This window comes from Micromys minutus, assembly GCF_963924665.1.
Source record: "Micromys minutus genome assembly, chromosome: 6".
NCBI lineage: Eukaryota > Metazoa > Chordata > Mammalia > Rodentia > Muridae > Micromys > Micromys minutus.
The window spans coordinates 34,204,535-34,225,025 of NC_137975.1; the positions used below are offsets into that span (position 1 = coordinate 34,204,535).

The 20,491-nt window shown below is 42.1% G+C and overlaps 1 protein-coding gene across 2 annotated transcripts; it reads right to left on the reverse strand.

Moving 5' to 3' along the window:
• Nucleotides 1–108: 108 nt before the first annotated feature.
• Nucleotides 109–20,277, reverse strand: RO60 (Ro60, Y RNA binding protein; the record flags this gene model as incomplete). 2 transcript variants are annotated; one of them, XM_080917772.1, is made up of 10 exons in its annotated part: nucleotides 20,169–20,277; nucleotides 17,121–17,271; nucleotides 11,033–11,634; nucleotides 7,951–8,171; nucleotides 7,267–7,413; nucleotides 6,908–7,045; nucleotides 3,538–3,654; nucleotides 2,636–2,749; nucleotides 2,291–2,437; nucleotides 109–261 (listed from the first exon to the last, which is right to left on the reverse strand). In XM_080917772.1, exons 3-10 carry the CDS (start codon nucleotides 11,610–11,612, stop codon nucleotides 109–111), a joined length of 1,617 nt encoding a protein of 538 aa, XP_080773898.1. In that variant the 5' UTR covers nucleotides 11,613–11,634; nucleotides 17,121–17,271; nucleotides 20,169–20,277. The 2 variants fall into 2 exon arrangements, with proteins under 2 accessions (XP_080773898.1, XP_080773897.1); XM_080917771.1 differs by having other exon boundaries at nucleotides 20,163–20,255.
• Nucleotides 20,278–20,491: the final 214 nt, after the last annotated feature.

Below are 20,491 nucleotides of genomic sequence, written 5' to 3' on the forward strand. Positions count from 1 at the left end.
CACAGACTGATGATATTTCTCACTACTGCTCTAGCTGAGAAGTAGCTGTGTACTTCCAATGAAATCCACTATAGCAGTGCACACTACAGATCAGTCTGGTACTTAGGGTTAAATGACATCTAATGTGAAATTCCGAATTACATCCAGAGCCCCAGTATCAAAGCCACACATATCCAGCATGCCTCTGTCGTCAGGGTCTGCAATTGTAAAGCCATTTGATGTCATCCCACAAACAATCAGTTTAGCAGGAATATCCATTTTCTGTAGGGAAAATATAGGAGAAAGTTTTACTATATATGAAATTATATTAAGAAAAACAAACAAAATAAATCCTTAAAAATTAAGGCTAGAACTCACAACCATGGTTCCTCCTACCAAAGGCTGGGGTTGCACCAAGTCCAGCTTACAATTTTAATATATACAATAAATAGATTATGCTCTTCAGAACTATGATTCTGACCCCGTTCTCTCCCTGATTTCCTGGTCCACCTCCCATCTGTTTCTCTCTATTCTTCTTAGCTATCTGTTGTGCTATGGACCAAGCCAAGACCTTGAGAATACTAGATAAGATCCCTACCACTGAATTTCTGAGCTATATTCCCAGTCTCTCTGTATGTATTTAAGATCACTAAATATTAAGGAAGAAACAGTCGATGAAAGTATAGTTTTGTCAGTCACTATAGTAAACCAATTAAAAATGTTTTCAATAATTAAAAAATTAAGGCTTTTGTTTGGATAAACTTTCCTTGGGACAGGATTTCACGTAGCTCAAGATGAACCCAAACTTGGAATGTAGCTGAAAATGATCTGAACTTCTGATCCTTTTGCCCCACCTTCCAAATATTAAGCTAGTAGGCATGTACCACATGTGTTGGGGACTGAGCCTAGGGCTTCATGTATGGTAGATACTCCGCCAACGCAGATACACTTCCAGCCCTCATTTGTTCATTAATTGTGACGAGGCATCACTACTCTTAGACTGCTTATGTAGCTGAGCAATGATTCTCTTGCTTTGGACTCTTTGGTTCAAAGATTTTATTTTTAATAGGCATGTGTGTGCACATATGTGCATATGCATGCTTGAATGCACATGAATGCATGTTATTGCAGAGGCTAGATGCATCAGACCTCCTGGACCAAGAATTATAGGCAGTTGTGAAACACCCAACATAGATGCTAAAAAATAACTCAGCAGGTCCTCTGCAAGTGCAGTGTGTGCTCTTAGCCATTGAGCTATCTCTCTAGCCCCTGCCTTGAATGCTGGATTACATGCTAAGCTAACATGGGCAGTTCTTTTTTTTTTTTTTTAAGATTTTTTATTATATATAAATACACTGTAGCTGTCTTCAGACACACCAGAAGAAGGCATCAGATCCCATTACAGATGGTTGTGAGCTACCATGTGGTGCTGGGATTAGAATACAGAACCTCTGGAAGAGCAGTCGGTGCTCTTTATCACTGATCCATATCTCCAGTCCCTACCATGACCAGTTCTAATAAACAATTTGTTTGAGACAGGTATAACTGTTGCATCAACCATAAAAGGTATGCATCATTACCTACTGTGACATCTGTCAGTTAACTAACATGGTCAGACCCACATTTAGCAGAAGAGACTCAGGACTAACATCTAGACTGTTTTTAGTTCAAATTCTAATCTCTCCTTTTTGGCGCCCAAAAGTGAGCATTCATGGAAAACCTGAAGCCTATCCACAGAGTCTGATGAATGTCTGGTGGGATCTGCCAAGTACACTTCTGACCTGACCACCAAATGATGCTACAGTTGGTAGGAGATTCATGTTGTGAGAACTATTGTTCTTCATAGCACATTCTTCTTACATTTTAGTCGCATGAGCCGAATGTTAACATTCAGCAGCCTAGTGACCAGTGTCTACCACACTGGACAGAAAGAACAGTAACAAAACATTCTGTCATCTGAGAAAGGCCAAGGCAGGAGAAGAGAATGATCAGAATATACAGACTCAAACACTTGCTGTAACTTCATGTAGTTTTTAGTTAAACTTACAAATGACAACTTAATTTTCCAAGAAATGCAACATATCATATAAATTATAGCTGAGGTCAAATCTATATTTGGTCATTATCAAAAGCACTGGTGAAGGGCATTCTTAGCATTTAGCACTGGAACTGGATGATGTATGTGTAGACCCTACTTTATTTCAAGTGCTGCTGAGCCCACCAGATACTGGGTTTCCCACACAAATGAAGGGACACGCTCACTAATGGAGTGTGTTTAAAGAGGAGTAACTGACAGAGGGTTGCTGTTTACCTTCCGGTACTCCCTCAGGGCGACAGCAGGGTGCACCTGCCCTGCAAAGGTCTCATTATCAGTGAACACAATGAAGACGTCTGCTGCTGTGCCTGTTCTCTGGGCCCAGATCATTGGAAGAGAGCAATCCGTGTTGCCTGCTGGAACCTATCTCAGGAAAAAAGAGAAGGAACAGCAGTAAAATAAAACCCATTAGATGTCTGAAAAGCTCTCATCCTTAGAGCACCATTTTATGTAAAACCAATAAACCATGTCTGCACATATCTATTTTTGATTGTGCTAGAGAAGTTAGAACAATGCCCCAAGTACAAACTTACAGGACATGTCAATAAAACAGTGTCTTACTCTATCCATAGCCGTTAAAACCTCCTGTAACGTCATGTCTGCCGTCACTGGAAATGGTACCATATCGCACGCAAAAGCGACTACCGAAGACTCTCTTTCTGTCCGTGTAACCACCTGTAAAAGCACAATGGTGGCAGTTTTCAGCATCCTGAAATAATCAGTCTCTTAAAGGCTTGTCTAACGTGACTTGGAAAGAAACACTACGATGCTTGTTCTTCCTAAACGTGTAGTTTCTGTGTTTCAGAATACAGAGCCACAGCACTGGGGAGCACAGGCTGGGGCGATGGCTCAGTGGGAAAGGTCCTTGCTGCCAGCCGCTCTGAATTCAACCCCAGGAATCCACAGGGTGGAAGGACAGAATGACACCTGTACGTTGTCCATCTTCTGAGGGCCCCCTTCCCCAGGGGCCGATGCAATTCATACAAGAAAACGAATAGAAACCATAACTCAAAAAAAAAAAAAAAATAATCCTGAGAAACTGGTATCTATAGCATTCGCTTAGGTTAATAAACACACATTTCTCATTCTTCTAGATAAGGAATGGGGGCAGAGAAGTGGAAAAGCACCCCCTTGCTGTGTGGTGGGGGAACCATGGGTGAGAAGTGAACCCCAGGAATGTTCATTACTCATTTCTTGAGCTTTTAACCAGGCTTTGTTTTGTTTTCCTAACCATCACGAACTTCTGCATATACTAGGAATACTTCATCTTGCTAGAACATCTGGCAGATCTTCCTTCTCGGCACGAGTAAAACTTATCATTTTATATCTAAAGACAAGTTGATAATGCAATCTAAATGACATGACAACGTAGGTGAAAGGCTGATTCTGGGTGACGCTGGCCTTGGCAGTTTTACTCGGAGCGCGCTGTAGGATGTGGGGATCTGTCGTCTTAGGGATCTCACCATGCACATTGCTGCGGCAACAGTACTAGCATTGAGTACACTACCCAAGACTCTCTGGTTCATAGAAGCACTGACGTCAACCGCGAGCAAGAAGCGCTTCCCAGTTGGCTCAACCGTCTGAAACAGAAAATGAAAGAAGTGTCCTGAAAAAGTCAGAGAGGTCCTAAGTAGGTTAGACTGAAAAAAAAATCGTATTTATTTTTCACTCAAGAGGCTCCTAGAAGAAAGGCCTGTTCTGTTGGTATGTAAGTTAAGTGACTATTATCTTCAACATTCTACTTAACTGGTAGAAACAGGTAATCCGTCTAATTTTACTGTGGTGAAAGGGAACCTTTTCTCGGTAGCCATTTTGCAGAGTAAAGCAGGGCAGCAGTGACTATCTTCACGGTGAGAACATGATCTTAGATCTAGACTGTCACTGTCACAACAGACTCTGCAGCCGCCTGAGCAGGGGCCTCACACTTACATATTGACCTTGAACAGTCTTGGCACCTCCTAGGCTGTTTTCTGGCACTCCAGTGTGTACTTTACAGGATGCAGTCCTAGAACACCGCTGGGAACCAACTGGCTGCTGTCAGAGCTGGGATAGACCGGTGTACAAAAACAAGGTCAAGTCCCTCCTTTCAGCCCTCTGGGGCATCTAGAGGCTGAATTCTTGATGGCATCGTGGTTCTTTTAGCCTTTTCCCCCTTTTCCTGAGGCAGGGTTTCTCTATATAGTCCAGGCTGGCCTTGATCTCAGAGATGCCTACTGTGTGCTGGGATTAAAGGTCAGCACGCTCACCAGGCTGGTATTTTATTTTTGTTTTTTGTTTGTTTGTTGTGGATGTTTGTTTTTGAGACAGAGTGTTCTTGTGGAGCCCAAAGGTGTACTCTGAACTCACAGTAACCCACCAGCCTCGGTCTCTCCCATCATGCCCAAAGCGGAGATCTGTAGACAGGTGTAGCATTCCCAGCCATGGTTAACATTCTGACGCTGATGGTCACAGGTGCGACATTTTATTTTATTACTGACAATATACAAGGGTTCCAGTCTCTCCACCTTCCTAATACTTGTTCCTTTCTTTGCTAACGCTGAATCAATTAGGTACAAAGTGACATTTTGTTTGTGGTTTTGATCTGACCAATCATACTGAGCATCGTTCATATACACAATTCTGAAAAACTGTCTATTCAGATACTTTGTCCATTTTGAAACTGACATCATTGTACTACTGAACCTCAGGACTGTTTATATTATGGATATTAAACACTTTTCATTATATATCTGCAGGTATTTTCTCCCACTCTGTAAGCTTTGCCTACTTTCTTCTAACACTGCATGCTGCACACATTTCCGTTTCTCTTTTTCAAGACAGGATCTCTCTGTAACCCTGGCTGTCCTGGAACTCACTCTGTGGACCTGCTTGCCTGTGCCTCCTGAGAGCTAACATTAAAGGCCTGCACCACCACTGCCCAGTTACGCTGCGTTTCAAATCCTGTTGTCCAGCTTATTCAGTTGTTGTCATTATTCTTTTTACGTTTAGTTCCTAAATGTAGGTGCCTGAGCGCTCCTGAAATGGCTTTGCACACGCTTTAGACAATGCCCCACCTTCTTCCTCCTGCATGGGAATGTGCTCTTGTTTCAGCACAGGTTGTTGAAAACTGCCCTTTCTGAATGAACTCATTCTGGGATCCTTAAATATCAAATGCTGTAAGTGTCAGTTCGTTTCCAGACTCTGTTTTCTTCCTCTGGTCACCATGTCTGTCCTTGTAACAGCAGCATGGTGCTTTGGTTACTGCTGAGTTTTGAAATCCAGACATGTATCCTGCAAATTTGCTCTTCGCATTGTTTTGGTTATTTAGACACTGGAATACTGTATGGATTGTTAATTTTCTGCAAAACGTGCCACTGGGACTCTGAAATCTGTAGCTGATTTGGAATGGCCCTATACTCTAACACAGAGGCGTGGGTGTCTGCCATTTATCTTTCTTCTTTTGGCGATGTTTACAGTTTAGTTTATAATGTATAACCCTTGCAACTCAGTACATTTATTTTTTTTTAAATTTCTTTTAGTGCTATTTGAAATACTAATATTTTCTTATCAATTCATTTATTGTTACAGTAGACAACTGACTTATTTATTTTTTCATCCCTAGTTTTTGAGACCAAGTCTCAGGTAGTCCAGAAAGGCCTTGAACTTGCTGTGCTGTTGAAGGTGGCTCTGGCTTCTGACTGCTACTTTCACTTCCCAAGTGTTAAGATTACAAATCTGTGCAAGCACACCCAACCCAATGAATGATTTTTTTTGTGTGTTGTTGCTTTTTTTAATGCATTGCTTTATAACCTAAAAGTCTGTTGAATTTATTTCACTCTAACATGGTTTATGTGTGAGTGCCTTAGGATTTCTTGAATAGAATAGTGGGCTTTTTTTCTAACAAATTATCACAACCCTTTGTTCTCTGTGGCACCAAAGTGGGGAAAGTAGGTAGCCTTATTTTGATCTTAAGAAAAAAGAGCTTTTGTTGCTTTATCCAAGTATGATGTTATGCATCTTTAAAAAAATTATTTATGCATATGAGTGCTCTATCTGCATGTACATCTGCACCCCAGAAAAGGGCATCAGATTCCAGGATAGATGTTTCTGAGCCACTGTGGGAACTGAACTCAAGATTTCTGTGCTCTTAACTTCCCAGCCCCACCTACGAACTTTTTTTTTTTTTTTTTTTTTTTTTTTTTTTTTTTTTTTATCTATAAGCTTCATCATAGTGAGGAAGTTTTACTATTAAGTGATTTCTTGGTTTTTATTTAGAATTTTAATGTTACATTTTGCCAAATGGTTTTTATGCATTGACTGATATTATGTCCCTTCTGATGAGGTTACACTCATGGGTGCCCTAGTGTTCAAATGTCTTTGTACATCAGGGATAAATATCACTTGGTGATGTATAACTGTTTTAATTTGCTACACAATATGGATGTTAGATTTTGTGGTGTGTCCAGAAAAATTTGAAATGAAAAATTTTAACTTACAGCAAGGTCTCCATTCTGAAAAACTCACTGTCAAGACCCAGTTCCCAATTAAGAATGAAACTAAAAAAAGAGTACTAGGTCGAAGTAATTCACTGAGACGCACATATTCAAATTCAGTAATTTATATGACTGTAAACATTAAAATGATCTTGGGATAAGTAGCCGTAACTAAGCATTAAAAGAATTACTCATAAATTTATAATGTCAATTTTGTAATCACCCTCATACCAATTATAGAAAAACAATGGGTATGTGCTTTAAAATGGCTAAGATATTAAAAAAATATAAAACCACTAAATGTGTTTTTACAAAATACATTGATCCCCAAGTCTTTAAGTAAACAAAATAAAACTATTACCTTAAACGTTTTGTAAAAAGCAGCATCCAGGGCTTGCAAGATTTCGTTATCTGGGATCCACTTCAGCTTTCCTCTGAGCCCGTGGCCCACTCTGTAGGTCTCCAATGCAGTCAAAACGTGAAACGGATGTATACGAGCCTAGAAACAAGACAGACAGAAGGTAGTTGCCAAGTTCAAGTAAAAGAAACAATTATGAGTTGTCAGAGGTTTATATTGCAAGAGGTTAAAAAACACAAGAAAGGAACAACATTAGTACACTTAGCTCCAAGAATTAAGATACAGCTTTCCATGAGAGAAGTCCTAGGTCCCCGAAGAACTAGCTTTCGTCATGAGCTAAGCTAGCCATGGCACACGCATACCTTTTTGAGCAGTTTTTCGTTGCTCAGCTTTTCACAGACTAAAGATACTTCAGAATTTCCTGGTTCGAGCACTGAGTTAGCAGTCATCTTTCCCAGGTTCCTCAGTAGCGCAGTAAGGGGCATTTCTTGTAACAAAGCCTTCCATACCTACAGGGGAAAAACAAACAGCAGCAGAGGGATAGCTAGTGAGGATCACAAAGAGTTATGGGAAACGACTCAGTGTTACACAGTTAAGGTGGCCGCATTAGCAATGGATCCTGTGAAGCGTTTGTTTGGGGTTTGAAGGACTTCCAGAATGAAAATCAGTTCATCAAAGGTTATCAAATAAAAAAGATTTCTGCAGAGAAGGCTTTCTAAATTTTCCAAGACAATTGTGTGTGTGTGTGTGTGTGTGAAGGCTTGAGGTTGAAGCTGGGCATCTTTCTTACTAGCCTTTTACTTTTCTTTTGAGGCAGAGTCAGTCAAACTCAAAGCTCTCTGAGATGTGATTTGGCTAGTCTTGCTAGTCACCTGCTCTGGGGATCCATCTCTCTCTTCTAGTCCCACATCTCAACACTGGTTAGCAATCTTGCCTGTTTATCAAGAGCCATCTCCCTGGTCCCTTCTCTGATTTTGGTAGGGTTTGGGACTGAATCTGGGGCTTGTAATGTTAAGTTGCTCCTTTTAAAAAGATGTTGTACTCACCTCTTTAGATTTTAAGTGGTTTGTCAGCAGGTGTTCCCTAACCAACTGATGTTCTTCAATTAGATGAATGACTTCGAGGTCGTCTTTTGTACGCTTTACTTTCTCCACAGCCTCCAGGTACTTTAGTAGGTTCTCAGTCTCCACAGAAAGTGCTTTTTCTTTATACTGTTCATGAACTTCTTTCCAGCCCTTTGTGATATATTTGGTCACAATAGCAAGTCCTTTAACAAGATAAAGAATAGGAAAGGCAAGCAGGATTAGTGAAAATAGAACAGGGTTCCTGTGACTGCACCATGATCAGCTTAACTAAACAGACAGGAGCTGACTCCATTAACACATTTCGCCAATAAAACTGAGGGTTTTTTGTTTTGTTTTTGAACACACCATTACAGTGTACAGATATGCTGGTGGGAAATCCATCTGTAGTTTAAACTAACTGTATTACAGGGGCACTTCTGAGATACTGAGACTACACACTTTGTAGACAGTGCCTATTTCACATGCATAACCTTACTCAGAGTATTCATCTACTCCAATGATTATCACACTGATTTATCCTGTGCTTTTGAATAAATACGGACTTATGACACTAGTAATTATGTGGAGACAGGCTATTAAATTGTTCAGCAACAGAAACCATGAGAAGCCCAATACTTTAAAGAAGGAAAATAACTTGTGCATTCCATTTACATTTTTTTAATGGTAAAAAGTGGTTTGGAGTGAGGAATCTATGCTGAAGCCTATACTTTGAAGGCAGACCTTTTGCTGAAAGTACTTCTTGCTTTTGAAGAGATAAACCTGTCAGATCTTTAAACAGTTATTTAAAACTATGCATTCATCCTGCCATCCTACTGTGTATTTAGCTTTAAATTCAACCTGCCTTAAGAAAACAATGTAGCCAACCTTCAATGCCTTTAGATTTACCATGTAGTCAGTTTTTGCAATTTAAGCACAGAATGCAAATTTGGGCTCCCTCAGTCTAGACTACTGTAAGGAGGAGCATCTCTTTTCTTTCCTTAATGCACGTTTTCTGATAAACCATTATCTTTCTACCTTTTAATCTCCTAATCTGTAAACCATGTAGAGATTAACAAAGCAGGTTCTTTAAGAGAGCAGCAGGTAAAATACAGAAACAGGCCATGGTGATAGAAAAAAAAAATCACCAGCATTGTGATCGTCAGAGTGTGGTTTAGTGCTGGACCACCCCCCCCCCCCAAAAAAAAAAAAAAACCAGAAAGAAAAAAAACTTTCAAGACAAATCTTAAACCAGGTCTGGGGCACAGGCTTCTAACTCCCACTGCTTAGAGGTTTGGGTAGGGGTATCTAGAGTTCAAGGCCAGCCTGGTTAATTTAGTGAGACCTTGCTTCAGAATAAAAAGTTGAGAAGGTAAGAGATACAGTTATAGAGAAATCATCACATGTGCATACTTTCGGTCTAATCTTGAAAGCTTAAAATGAATGAATGACAAAAAAATGGTTGGAGATATAGCGCAGTGCTTTATAGAGTACGTTCATAGCATGTACAAGGTCTGAGGGTCAACCCTAGACCCATGATCAGCTGATCTAAAGGCAGGTCAGAGCGTAGATTTTTTTTTAATGAAGTCTGATTTTTTTTAATATCCTGACAAAAACTTCATTTTTTCCTTAAAATATTTTTATAGGCTAAATAAAACATATCTTTAAGTAAAACTGAACTAGTCTATGTGCTATTTTTGAACTATAATTTAGATAACTCAACCAGAAATCAATACTGACATGCAGGAATTTCTACAGTATTGTATCTCATGCTATCTTACAGGTTTAAGACAAAGCTGTCTTAATTACACGCTTCACATAAAACATCTTCTATATTGTTTTTCCAATAAAAATAAAAGTTCCTTAATTCTACAGGTACATAATACCAGATTAAAAGAATTACATTTTGGCTTAATATCTGTTCTAAACGTTTTAATTAACATACTATTTACTTAGTTGTTTAGGACTGGTTTAAATTTCTTTTCACAGGAGGAGCCTGGGGTCATCTGTGCTGTGCTGTTATCCACAGCACGTCAGTATGAGCTCCGCCCTCAGAGTGAACATTTCCTGCAGATGTAAGTTTAGGCAGCACAGTCTCATCCTCGCTTTGACATGGTGGGAACGCCCACACAGTACCTTAGAGACCAGTCTGCTCACCATCAGTCAGAATCTGGGGTCTTTATACCGGAGGACCAGCTCTGTGTTCCCAGTGCCAAAGCACAAAGTCAGAGAACACCCAGTGTATATTTTATCAGATTTAAAAGTAAAACATGGTATGTTTAAGGGAAAAAAAAAACCCACATACTTTTTCTGATTTTAGGATGGAATTTTTTTTTAACCTAGAAAAAAAGAGGGAGTAGATGAAGAGATGGCTCAGTGGTTAGCACTTGGTACTCTTACGGGGGACCTGAGTCTGGGTTCTGGTACCAATACCAGCATCATGTCAGCAGCCACGTTCACTTACAAGACATATTGTTGATTCATTAATCAGATATAGGTAAAGCCAGCAGAAAACCCAAAACTTCTACAGGCGATCCAGCCATTAATGATCAAGAATCATGACCCATTGATAGATAGGTGACTAGTTTGTATCCTAAGCTGTGACCGAGTTGTCCAGAGTGCTCACCAAGCGATGATGGTCCGAGTACAGCATAGACAGGTTTTAGCATATTGCTTCTTGATGGTGCTTAGGACTGCCGCTTCCTCTCTTGCTAGAATCTGCCTGTTAGGAATCTTGAAGGCTATGCTAAACTAGACATTTGGGACATGAATGTATCAAAGCGTCTGAAGAAAAGGATATGAGAAGTCAGTTGTAAGATTCGGTAATTACTAATCTTTCTTAGAAGGGAGATTAAAACATAAGCATTAATAACTCAAAGTATAAAAGCAGCATGTTCAAAGTTCGATGAGCGATGTCTGGATTACCCGAGGCAGATGTTTAGTTTCAGGCTGGCTTTAAATAGGTCACGACTAATTAAACAACACTGAGCTTTGGGAGTAAAAGCTACTTCTAAAAATCAAGTGCAAACTCGATCCTTATCTACCATCTGCGTCTTCCGAGGCTCACCTTCAGTGGAGGGTTTAAGGTGGGACAATCGCAGGAGGTCTTTGTGAGACCAGCCGTTCCGCTGTTTGTACTTGGTGACCGCCAAGGCTACGGCCATGCCACCTTTCTCATTATACCAGTCGGCCACAGCCTTCCGGAGCGCGCGGCCCCACATCCCACACTTCATGCTCTCCTTCAGGTCTTTCTTAAACTGTATGAAAGTGAAGAGGTGGGTCGGGATGCGACACACTTCGGGGACAGCTTTAAGTGCAGCCTGCTTTGTGTTTATGTCCGCACACTGGGAACAAATGGCCAGTGCGAACAGCAGTGGCTCCTGTTTGGCCGTCCTGCCTTCCTGACTAAAGGACTTGATTTCCTGGACCACCTCACATCCTCTGCCATCTTCAATCAGTCTGATTAAGGCTTCGGCGTTCTCAAGGCCCAGCTTCTGCTCTCTGATGTAGTAGGTGCCACCTTCAGAACCGAAACACAAGAAGCGGTGCAGCCGGGTCATGTCGGTGACCTGCCATACATATCCGCCCTCAGAGTTGGCTACTTGATTCTCACTCAGTGGCTGCAACTGGTTCGCAGATTCTTCCATGTTCCTCGTTTCTTGGGGGAACCTATCAAAAGAGGCAAAATGTTATTATAATTAGGTGAAGGCAATACCAATAAAAAAACCTCTTGCTTATTGAAATGCTATGAATCTGTTTAATTTAAAAGCATCTTTGAACCCAGGAAGCTTTTCTCAGTAACATGTTATAAGTATCCTAAGGCAGAAATTAGAAACACACACACACACACACACACACACACACACATACATCACATATGACCATCCAATAGGGACTTAGAGGAAGTCACTAGCTTATAATTTAAAACTTTTATTACACACACACACACACACACACACACACACACACACACACATCTAGAGAAATCCCAATTCTTCAAAAGAACTAGCAAGTGGTATAATGATTACAATAACAATTTTAACGTCCAGTATATTATGTCCAATTAATCAGCTAGGGCCGTGTGAGATCTGAGGTCAGGACAGGGACAGAAAAAGAACAACTATACAGAGCAAGAAAGGTCAGCTCCCCAACCAACTGTGCATTTCTGGTCACCATTCCAACATTTGCCCTCAACAGGGACCGGAGGGAAGGGGCTTTCAGAGACATAATGGTTGGTGATGTCAATGCATAGCCATCTCCATGCCAGTCAAAGAACGGTGGAAATGACTATGGCAGTGGCCGGGGAAACGGGACAGTGAGGACAGGAGGCTGTGCTGTGTGGCAAAGGCGACCCACGGATCTGCTCCCTTCACGGAAGTGCAGCTAAGGAGGAAGGTGAGATAAAGCTGAGACCTTAGAAGAAAGCTTTCCTGTTGCATTCGGGGGTGTGATGCTGAGGTTGGTGTTCAAAGAGTCAAGCTGGATGGCAACGGGGAAAGGGGATAACTGACCAAGTGAGACTCTGAAAAGAAACAGCACGGAAAAGGGGTCTGCACCGAGTTTGACAGTGGCCCACGGAGGGCAGAAGTGAGAAATCGACCCCTCTGCGACGGTGAGAGATATCCTAAGGAAGAGATCTCAGAGATGAGGAATGAGGAAGTTCCCACATGGCAGAAAATGAAGAGTTCCAAAGGGTAGGCAGGGAAGCCAGGCATTTAGGGGAACTGGACTATCACAGGGCAAACAAAGGTGCAGCGTTAAGTGCACGAGACAACGAGAGTCTGACGTTCCAATTGTGACCAAGGGGTCAAATTTATGTTTGAAATACCAGAGCCAACCTTACAAATACAACTTATAAGCCATGTAAGGGCAAGGGCAGGGTAGGCCTCATGTAGTCTCAGGAAGTGACCACATAACCGATTAGGGAAGGGTCTATAGTTGGAGAAGATACAGTGACATTTGTGGTGCTCAAAGCCTCTACTACTTGTACCCTGTTCAGTTCACACACACAAGTGTTAAAAGCCTGGACAACATTTTTAGTGATTCACAACCTTAATTCACAACGCCAGATAGAAATTCTTCCCATTTGATCTTTACAATATATTTACCATTATTACCCCACCCAGCCCAGACTAAGATTCTCTGCGGAGCCCTGGCTGTCCTGGAACTCTTAAGAGATCCACTTGCCTTTGCAGCTCACAACTACCTGGCCATTACTATCCCCATCTTAGCTTTCACAAAAAGAATGTGATGTGATGGGTTTTCAGCCATAAGTGTGAGTAAGCTGCGCAACTGTTAGTGAAGTAACATGGAAATGATACTAATATTATTTTATTTTCTGCTTTCCTCCCGAAAGTGAAAATGGTGGGCTATGAACATCTAAGTACGGCTGGAGAGATGGCTCAGTGGTTAAGATCACTGACTGCTCTTCCAGAGGTCCTGAGTTCAAATCCTAGCAACCACATGGTGGCTCACAACCATCTGTAATGAGATCTGATGTCCTCTTCTGGTGTGTCTGAAGACAGCTACAGTGTATTTATATATAATAAATAAACCTTTAGAAAAATAAAAAGATCAAAGTCCAAATACTAAAACAGATCTTTCTCATTTTTTTTTCCCTTGGGTTATTCATCCCAAGCACATCTATCTATAAATCACGGGTTCATACGGCAGTAAGAATTGGGTTTTATCATGTTGAAATCTTTCTTCTGCAACTAGAACCTCATAGCTAGTACATATTAAAGCAAAATTAAAGAGCGGCTGTCTTAGTCAGGGTTTCTATTCCTGCACAAAACATCATCAGCTCACACGTCCATATCGTTGTTCATCAGCAAAGGAAGTCAGGACTGGAACTCAAGCAGGTCAAGAAGCAGGAGCTGATGCAGAGGCCATGGAGGAATGTCACTTACTGGCTTGCTTCCCCTGGCTTGCTCAGCTTGCTTTCTTATAGAACCCAGGTCTACCAGCCCAGGGATGGCACCATCCACAGTGGGCTGGGCCTTCCCCTTGATCACTAGTTGAGAAAATGCCTTACAGCTGGATCTCATGTAGGCATTTCCCCAACTGAGGCTCCTTTCTCTGTGACAACTCCGGCTTGCGTCAAGTAGACACAAAACCAGCCAGGATAATTGACCCCTTGTCAACTTGACATGCAAACAAATCAATATTAAGCTTCAACCTTTACTTTCTTGTTCATCCCCAAGATCTCTAAGAGTCCAATAGTCTTTACCAATTCTTACATTTTAAAATTGCTACAATTCAAAGTCTCTAAACTGTGGGCTCCTCTTCTTCCTTCAGGAGGGAAAGATATTAGGGCACAGTCAGTCAAAGCAAAAATCAATCTCTAACTATCCAGTGTCTGGGAATCCACTTACAAACTTCTGGGCTCCTCCAAGGGCTTGAGTCACTTCTCCAGCTCTGCCCTTTGTAGCACACACTTTGTCCTCTAAGCTCCAGCTGCCTGTTCTCCACTGCCGCTGTTGTTCATGCTGGTCATCTCAGGGTACTGGCATCTCCAAAACACTACTGTCAGTCCTGGGGCACTAATTGCCACTGAGGCTGCACCTTCACCAATGGCTTTCCATGGCCTCTCACAGTGCCGAGCCTCAGTTGTTCTCCATGAGCCCTTCATTCCTTCAAAACCAGTACCACCTGGGTGACTCTTACACATTATCAAGTCCAGCCACAGCACGAGGTACAACCTTGGCTATCTCTGGAACACAGCCTCTTTGTGCTCTCAGAAAACAGTTCCCAAAAGATTTCACCTCAGTGATGCTGGTCTCTTCTTAATCACCACTAATTTCTTAGCTCCAGCTGACCAGCATCAATAGTCCCAGTAATGCAAAGATTTTGCTTTAGTAGTTACAGTATCTTGTTAATCACAGCTGATTCTTCAGCCCCAGCTAACCAAAACCACAGAATCTTCACAACCAAAACAGCAACAGCCCTGATCAAAGAGTCTTTAATTTTCCCTCTGAAATTTTACAAGCCAGGCCTCCATCTTCTGCACTGTTCTCAACATTATCTTCCTAGCTTATACAGAACATCCCAAAGAGCTCTTAATATGCCAATGGCTCTTCTAGCTCAAAGTTCCAAAGTCCTTCCACAGTCCTCCCCAAAACATGGTCAGGTTGTCACAGGAATACCCCACTATCCTGGTACAAATTTGTCTTAGTCAGGGTTTCTATTCCTGCACAATATATCATGACCAAGAAGCAAGCTGGGGAGGAAAGGGTTTATTCAGTTTACACTTCCATATCACTGTTCATCACCAGAGGAAGTCAGGACTGGAACTCAAGCAGGTCAGGAAACAGGAGATGATGCAGAGGCCATGGAGGGATGTTACTTACTGGCTTGCTTCCCCTGACTTGTTCAGCCTGCTTTCTTACAGAACCCAGGTCTACCAGCCCAGGGATGGCATCACCCACAGTGGGCTGGACCCTCCCCCCTTGATCACTAGTTGAGAAAATGCTTTACAGCTGGATCTCATGAAGGCCTTTCCCCAACTGAGGCTCCTTTCTCTGTGATAACTCCAGCTTGTGTCAAGTTGACACAAAATCAGCCAGTAGAGCATCAAAATTTGTTTTCTGAATTATCTGCTTAAGAATTACGCACAACAAAAATTTAAAAAATGTATTCTTTTGAAAAAGCCTCAAAATACATGATGGAAAAACTTACCCCCAAAAAGAGTCCACCCCCCCCCACTCAAAAGAGCTTGGAATACCCAAGAAACCATCCACAGAACTTATGAAGGTCAAAAAGAAGGAAGACCAGATGTGGATGCCTCAGTCCTTCTTAGAAAGGAGAACAAAGCAGGGGAGGAAATACAAAGTCAAATAGAGGAGCAGGGGTTGAAGAAAAGATCTACAGAGACTGCCTCACCTGGAGAACCACTGCATATGCGGCCACCACACCCAAGCACTATTCTCGATGCCAAAGAAGTGTTTACTGGCAGGAACCAGATATGGATGTCTCCACAGAGGCTCTCCCAAAGTCATACAGATACAGACGAGGATGCTTGCAGCTAAACATCAGACTGAACACGGGGACCCCAATGAAAAAAACTGGAGAAAGGACTGAAATAGCTGAAAGATTTGCACCCTCATGAGAAGAACAACATTATCATCAACCAAGGCACTGAGGTGAAGAGGTTGATTAGGAGAGGGAGCACCTTCATGGAAGCAAGTTGAAGGAAAGGAGAGAGGGGAGTGGGGGGGGCAGGATATAAAATTTGAAATGTAAATACAGAGAATATCCAATAAATGTGAAAAAAATTAAAAAAAAATTTACTACAAACAATTCTTTATGATAAATTCTGCGAACCAAATAATAAATGGATTAAATGTAAAAATACAATCAAGAAGAAGGTAAAGTAAGAGCTCCACAAAAATGTCTACACAGTGCAGTATTTCCCTGTTAACTTTTCCTGTGTCTCATTGACCAGGCTGGCCTGGTACACAGCATCTTGTTGCTTTCGCTTCCCGTGTACTGAGACTACAGGAGTCTGTTAGGAAACTCACTTCTGCTATTGTAGTGGGATTTATTTCTCATGCCTGGCCCTTTCAATAGCCCTGTGCTCTTCAGTGGGAATTCCTCAGGAACATGCATTGGAGAGAAGACAGCATCTTCAACAAACAGTACTGTGAAAACTAGATGTTCACACGCAGAAGAATGAAATTAGACCTCTATCACCTTGCACAATTAACACAACTAAATCCAAACAAACTGAAGATCTAAGTGTGAAGTGTAAAACATGGAAACTTAGGAGAAAACGTAGACACCACTCTATGGGATATAGGTATAGGAAAGGTCTTTATGAATAGAACCCTCATTTGCCCAGAAATTAAGTCGAGCCGTTGACACGTGGGACCTTATGAAACCTAAAAGCTTCTGCCTATCTAAAGAAACATTCAACTGAGCGATAAGGAAGCCCACAGAATAGAGAATCTTCGACCGAGATACATTGGATATCTTTATGCATATTTAGGATATAAAGTAAAAGAGATTCTCCCTGGCAAAAAGACACACTCAGAAATGTGCTAGGAATCCTAACAGAGTTCTAAAAAGAAGAAATAAGAAATGGCTAAGAAGTATTTCGAAACAGTCATGGTCCCTAGCAACTAGGAGAATGGGATAATTTTGAGATTTCATCTTACCCGGGTTCAGAACGGTGAAGATCGACAAACAACTGACACCAATGCTTGATGTTCGAGGGGATGTGGGGAAGAGGGATTCCTCCTTCACTCTCGGTGGCACTGCAAACGGGCTCAGCCCCTCTTGAGATCAGCGAGGAGGATCCTCAGAAGCCTATAAATAAATCTTTCATAGACTCAGCTGCCCAGCCTTCTCATTCCACAGCAGATGCCCAAAGAACTCGACACCCCTGCCCCACATGTATCTGCTCCGCCATGTTCCCTGCTCCTCAGTTTGAAAGAGCTAGAAAAAAGGAAACAACCTAAACGGCCTCAAGTTTATGAATGGATATTGAAAATGTGGCACATTAGGGAATTATTCACTGTAAAGAAAGATGAAACCGTGAATTCTGAAGTCCAGAACTGGCAAAAAAAATAATTCTACTGAATGAGGTAATCCAGACTGAGGAAGATAAATGTCCTATTTTTTTCTCATCTAAATCTCCTGGCTCTAAATCTTCAGATGTGAGTACAAAGTTTGCAGACACAGCTGAAAACAGCAAAGTGCAAACGGACCACAGCAGGGGTGAGTAGGGAAGGGAGGGAGCAATAGCGAGGGGATAACAGGGACTGAAGCAGACATTGGGAAAAACAGTGATGGTGGTGGGGACTCTAATTAGAGGCAGGGGGGAGGTGAAACAACAGTTTAGGGGTCTAAAAAAGTCATAGGAATCATATTTACCTAAAATTACACAGATTACATGTAAGTCTGTGTATACATATACAGTGTAAGTGAAATTTATTCACCTGATCTGACATCCCCAAAATCCAGAGACCATTTAACAAAAAACCCTAACACTAGGTATAAGATGTTATTTGGTTGGGTTGTTGGTTAGGGTTGTCTAAGAGACTCCCCAGAAAATCATAGGCTATTACTAGTGCTTGCAGCTGCGTCCCCGTCATGAAAGGTTAAGTGCTGATTCTGAAGACACTATGTATTTCTGACACCTGGTCAAGAGGTTTCAAACTGGAAAGCCTCCTCTTTGAGGACGAGCTTCCATGATACCAGACGACTTCATGCAAGCTTCCAATCAAAGGAAGCCACTAACGGTCCTACTCAGCTATGATACCTATGAACGACAGTGACCAGCATGCCTTCAGACTGACTTATGTGGAAATTGTCTTCTGCAGTGTAAGTCAGGGTCCCAGCTACACCTGAGTGTAGAAGTCCCTAGAGAGAACTCCTTCAGGCTGCAGAGTGGGCATCTTGCAATTGCATCCTGCCCCGCTAGTAGTGACTGTCACCTACAAAACATTTATATATATATATATATATATATATATATATATATATATATATATATGTATACACACACATATGTCTCAATATAAAACATTTAAATATAGAGAAATGAATGGCAGCTTACTTCAAAGCTATTTATTCTCCATTTTAGTACTAAGGGCTTAAATACAAATCACTTTAAAATTGGCAAGATTATATGACAAAGGAGATACAATGGTTCCTGCTAGTTTTGAAATCTCTTGGAAGGTACCAAGTGCTAGGAATTTCTTAGTAATGCTAATGAAGTGGCTTAACTTGAGTCCCAAGACAGCTTCAAGATGCCCATCAACTAACAGTAGCTTAACTTCTTTTTCTTCTTCAGCTGCCAGTGTTCCCTTTCTCAAAAGCCTTAGCCCCAGTCCGGTGGTTTAGAAGGCTGGGCAGTGAGGCAAATCAAAGTCTGGCTTTCTGGTATCCTAGTCCTATGCAATCAAGTGCTGTAAACCTAGGTTAAAAAAAACAATAGAGGTGGTTCTGTTTTGAGTTGTTCTGACCTCTTTAAAAACAACAATTTCACAAATTTATACCACCTGACGTTTTCTTACATCTCTATAAAACTTTGGGAGACTTTAACTGTTAAAACTACGACAGTATTTTGAGCATTTTACACTTGTTCTTAGGCATAAGGTCAACCAGGGATGTGCTGTTCTGTATGTTGTACATTCTCTTAATGTAGAATTAAAACACTGGTGGAATAACACTTCTGTTTCAAATTCTTCCAGACTACAATTTATATATTTATCACTACTAAATAAAGATTCTTGTGTTTTCCTTCAATTTACACAAATATTAAGCCAATATTTCTGAATCATTTAATTTGGAAAGGCTAACTTTTTTTTTTAACTCTGGTAAGTCAAGCAAAGATGCAGTTTCGTTAAAAAACGGAAGCCAAGGCTAATTTACAGCTACATAGTTATAATACTTTCCAAAAACCAGGATTACAGGTTCGAATGGATATGCCATACACAAAGGTAACGAAAATAACAACTGCATTAGTGCGATACGATTAAAAGCGTTGAGAAACTGTGGCAAGACGTCACCACTGTAGATGCTGTGAGCAGTAATTTTCCCCGTGGAAGCCAAACGCCTTCCTTGGAACATACTTTTAATAAAACCACCTCCGAAGCATGTTAAGTATTAATTGCAAATTACTATTTTTGGGGTTTAATTCACCAGAACCATTTCAAGTGTTTTTAAAGTAATGCACTCTTAAGAGGGCGGGGGTGGGGTGGGGTGGCGGGGGATGGTGCGCATTTCTCCGAAACGCACTGTATCCCGATACAAGAGTCTCTCATCCCTTAGACTTTTACGAGAAATCCTTCTCCCTTCCTTGTTTATTATTCTTGTAAGATAATTTCGTTCTCGGTCATCCCACAAAGCTCCTTCCCAAACCAAGACAACGCCTCTAATCCAAAGGCGCAGGAGGAGGGAGAGAAAGAGTGAAAAGGGGGCCTTGGCTCGCCTGCTCGGAAGGAGCTTTGCAAGAGGCAGAGTTGACCTGAGTTCCCCAAGACTCCACCTTTCGGAACAACTGGGCTAGGTTCGAAAGCATCGGATGCGAAGTCGATCCTGCTCCCCTGCGGGCGCGGGCTTTGCCCGGCCTCTGACGCCGGCTGGGATGCGGGTGGAAGAGAGTGCGCACCGGCCAGACCTCGAGTGCCCAGGACCGCTGGGACTGCACAAAAGCCGGTTCCCCGCCCCTCAGCAGGCCAGCGGCGACCCACCTGTACCTGGAAGGCGATGCTCAGGACTCACGGCGCCTAGAAACCCTGCGTAGCACCGGGAATAGGCGGCGGCCCGAAACGGGGAGGACAGCTCCAGATTCGGGTCGGAGCGAGCCCCGCCCCGTTCCGAGCCCCGCCCCTTCTATCGCTCCGCCCCAACTCTGGGATGCCAAGGGTCCCGGATGTGCCTCCCTCCCGCACTCCGAGGCCCCGCCCCTTCTCCGGCCCGTCGGAGGGCGCTACGGATCCTGAGAGGCTGGAGAGGAGTTTCGACGTCTCCTGGGTGGCTAGAGCGTCCTTCTGTGCTTCGTCGCGCGGCAGGTGACGGC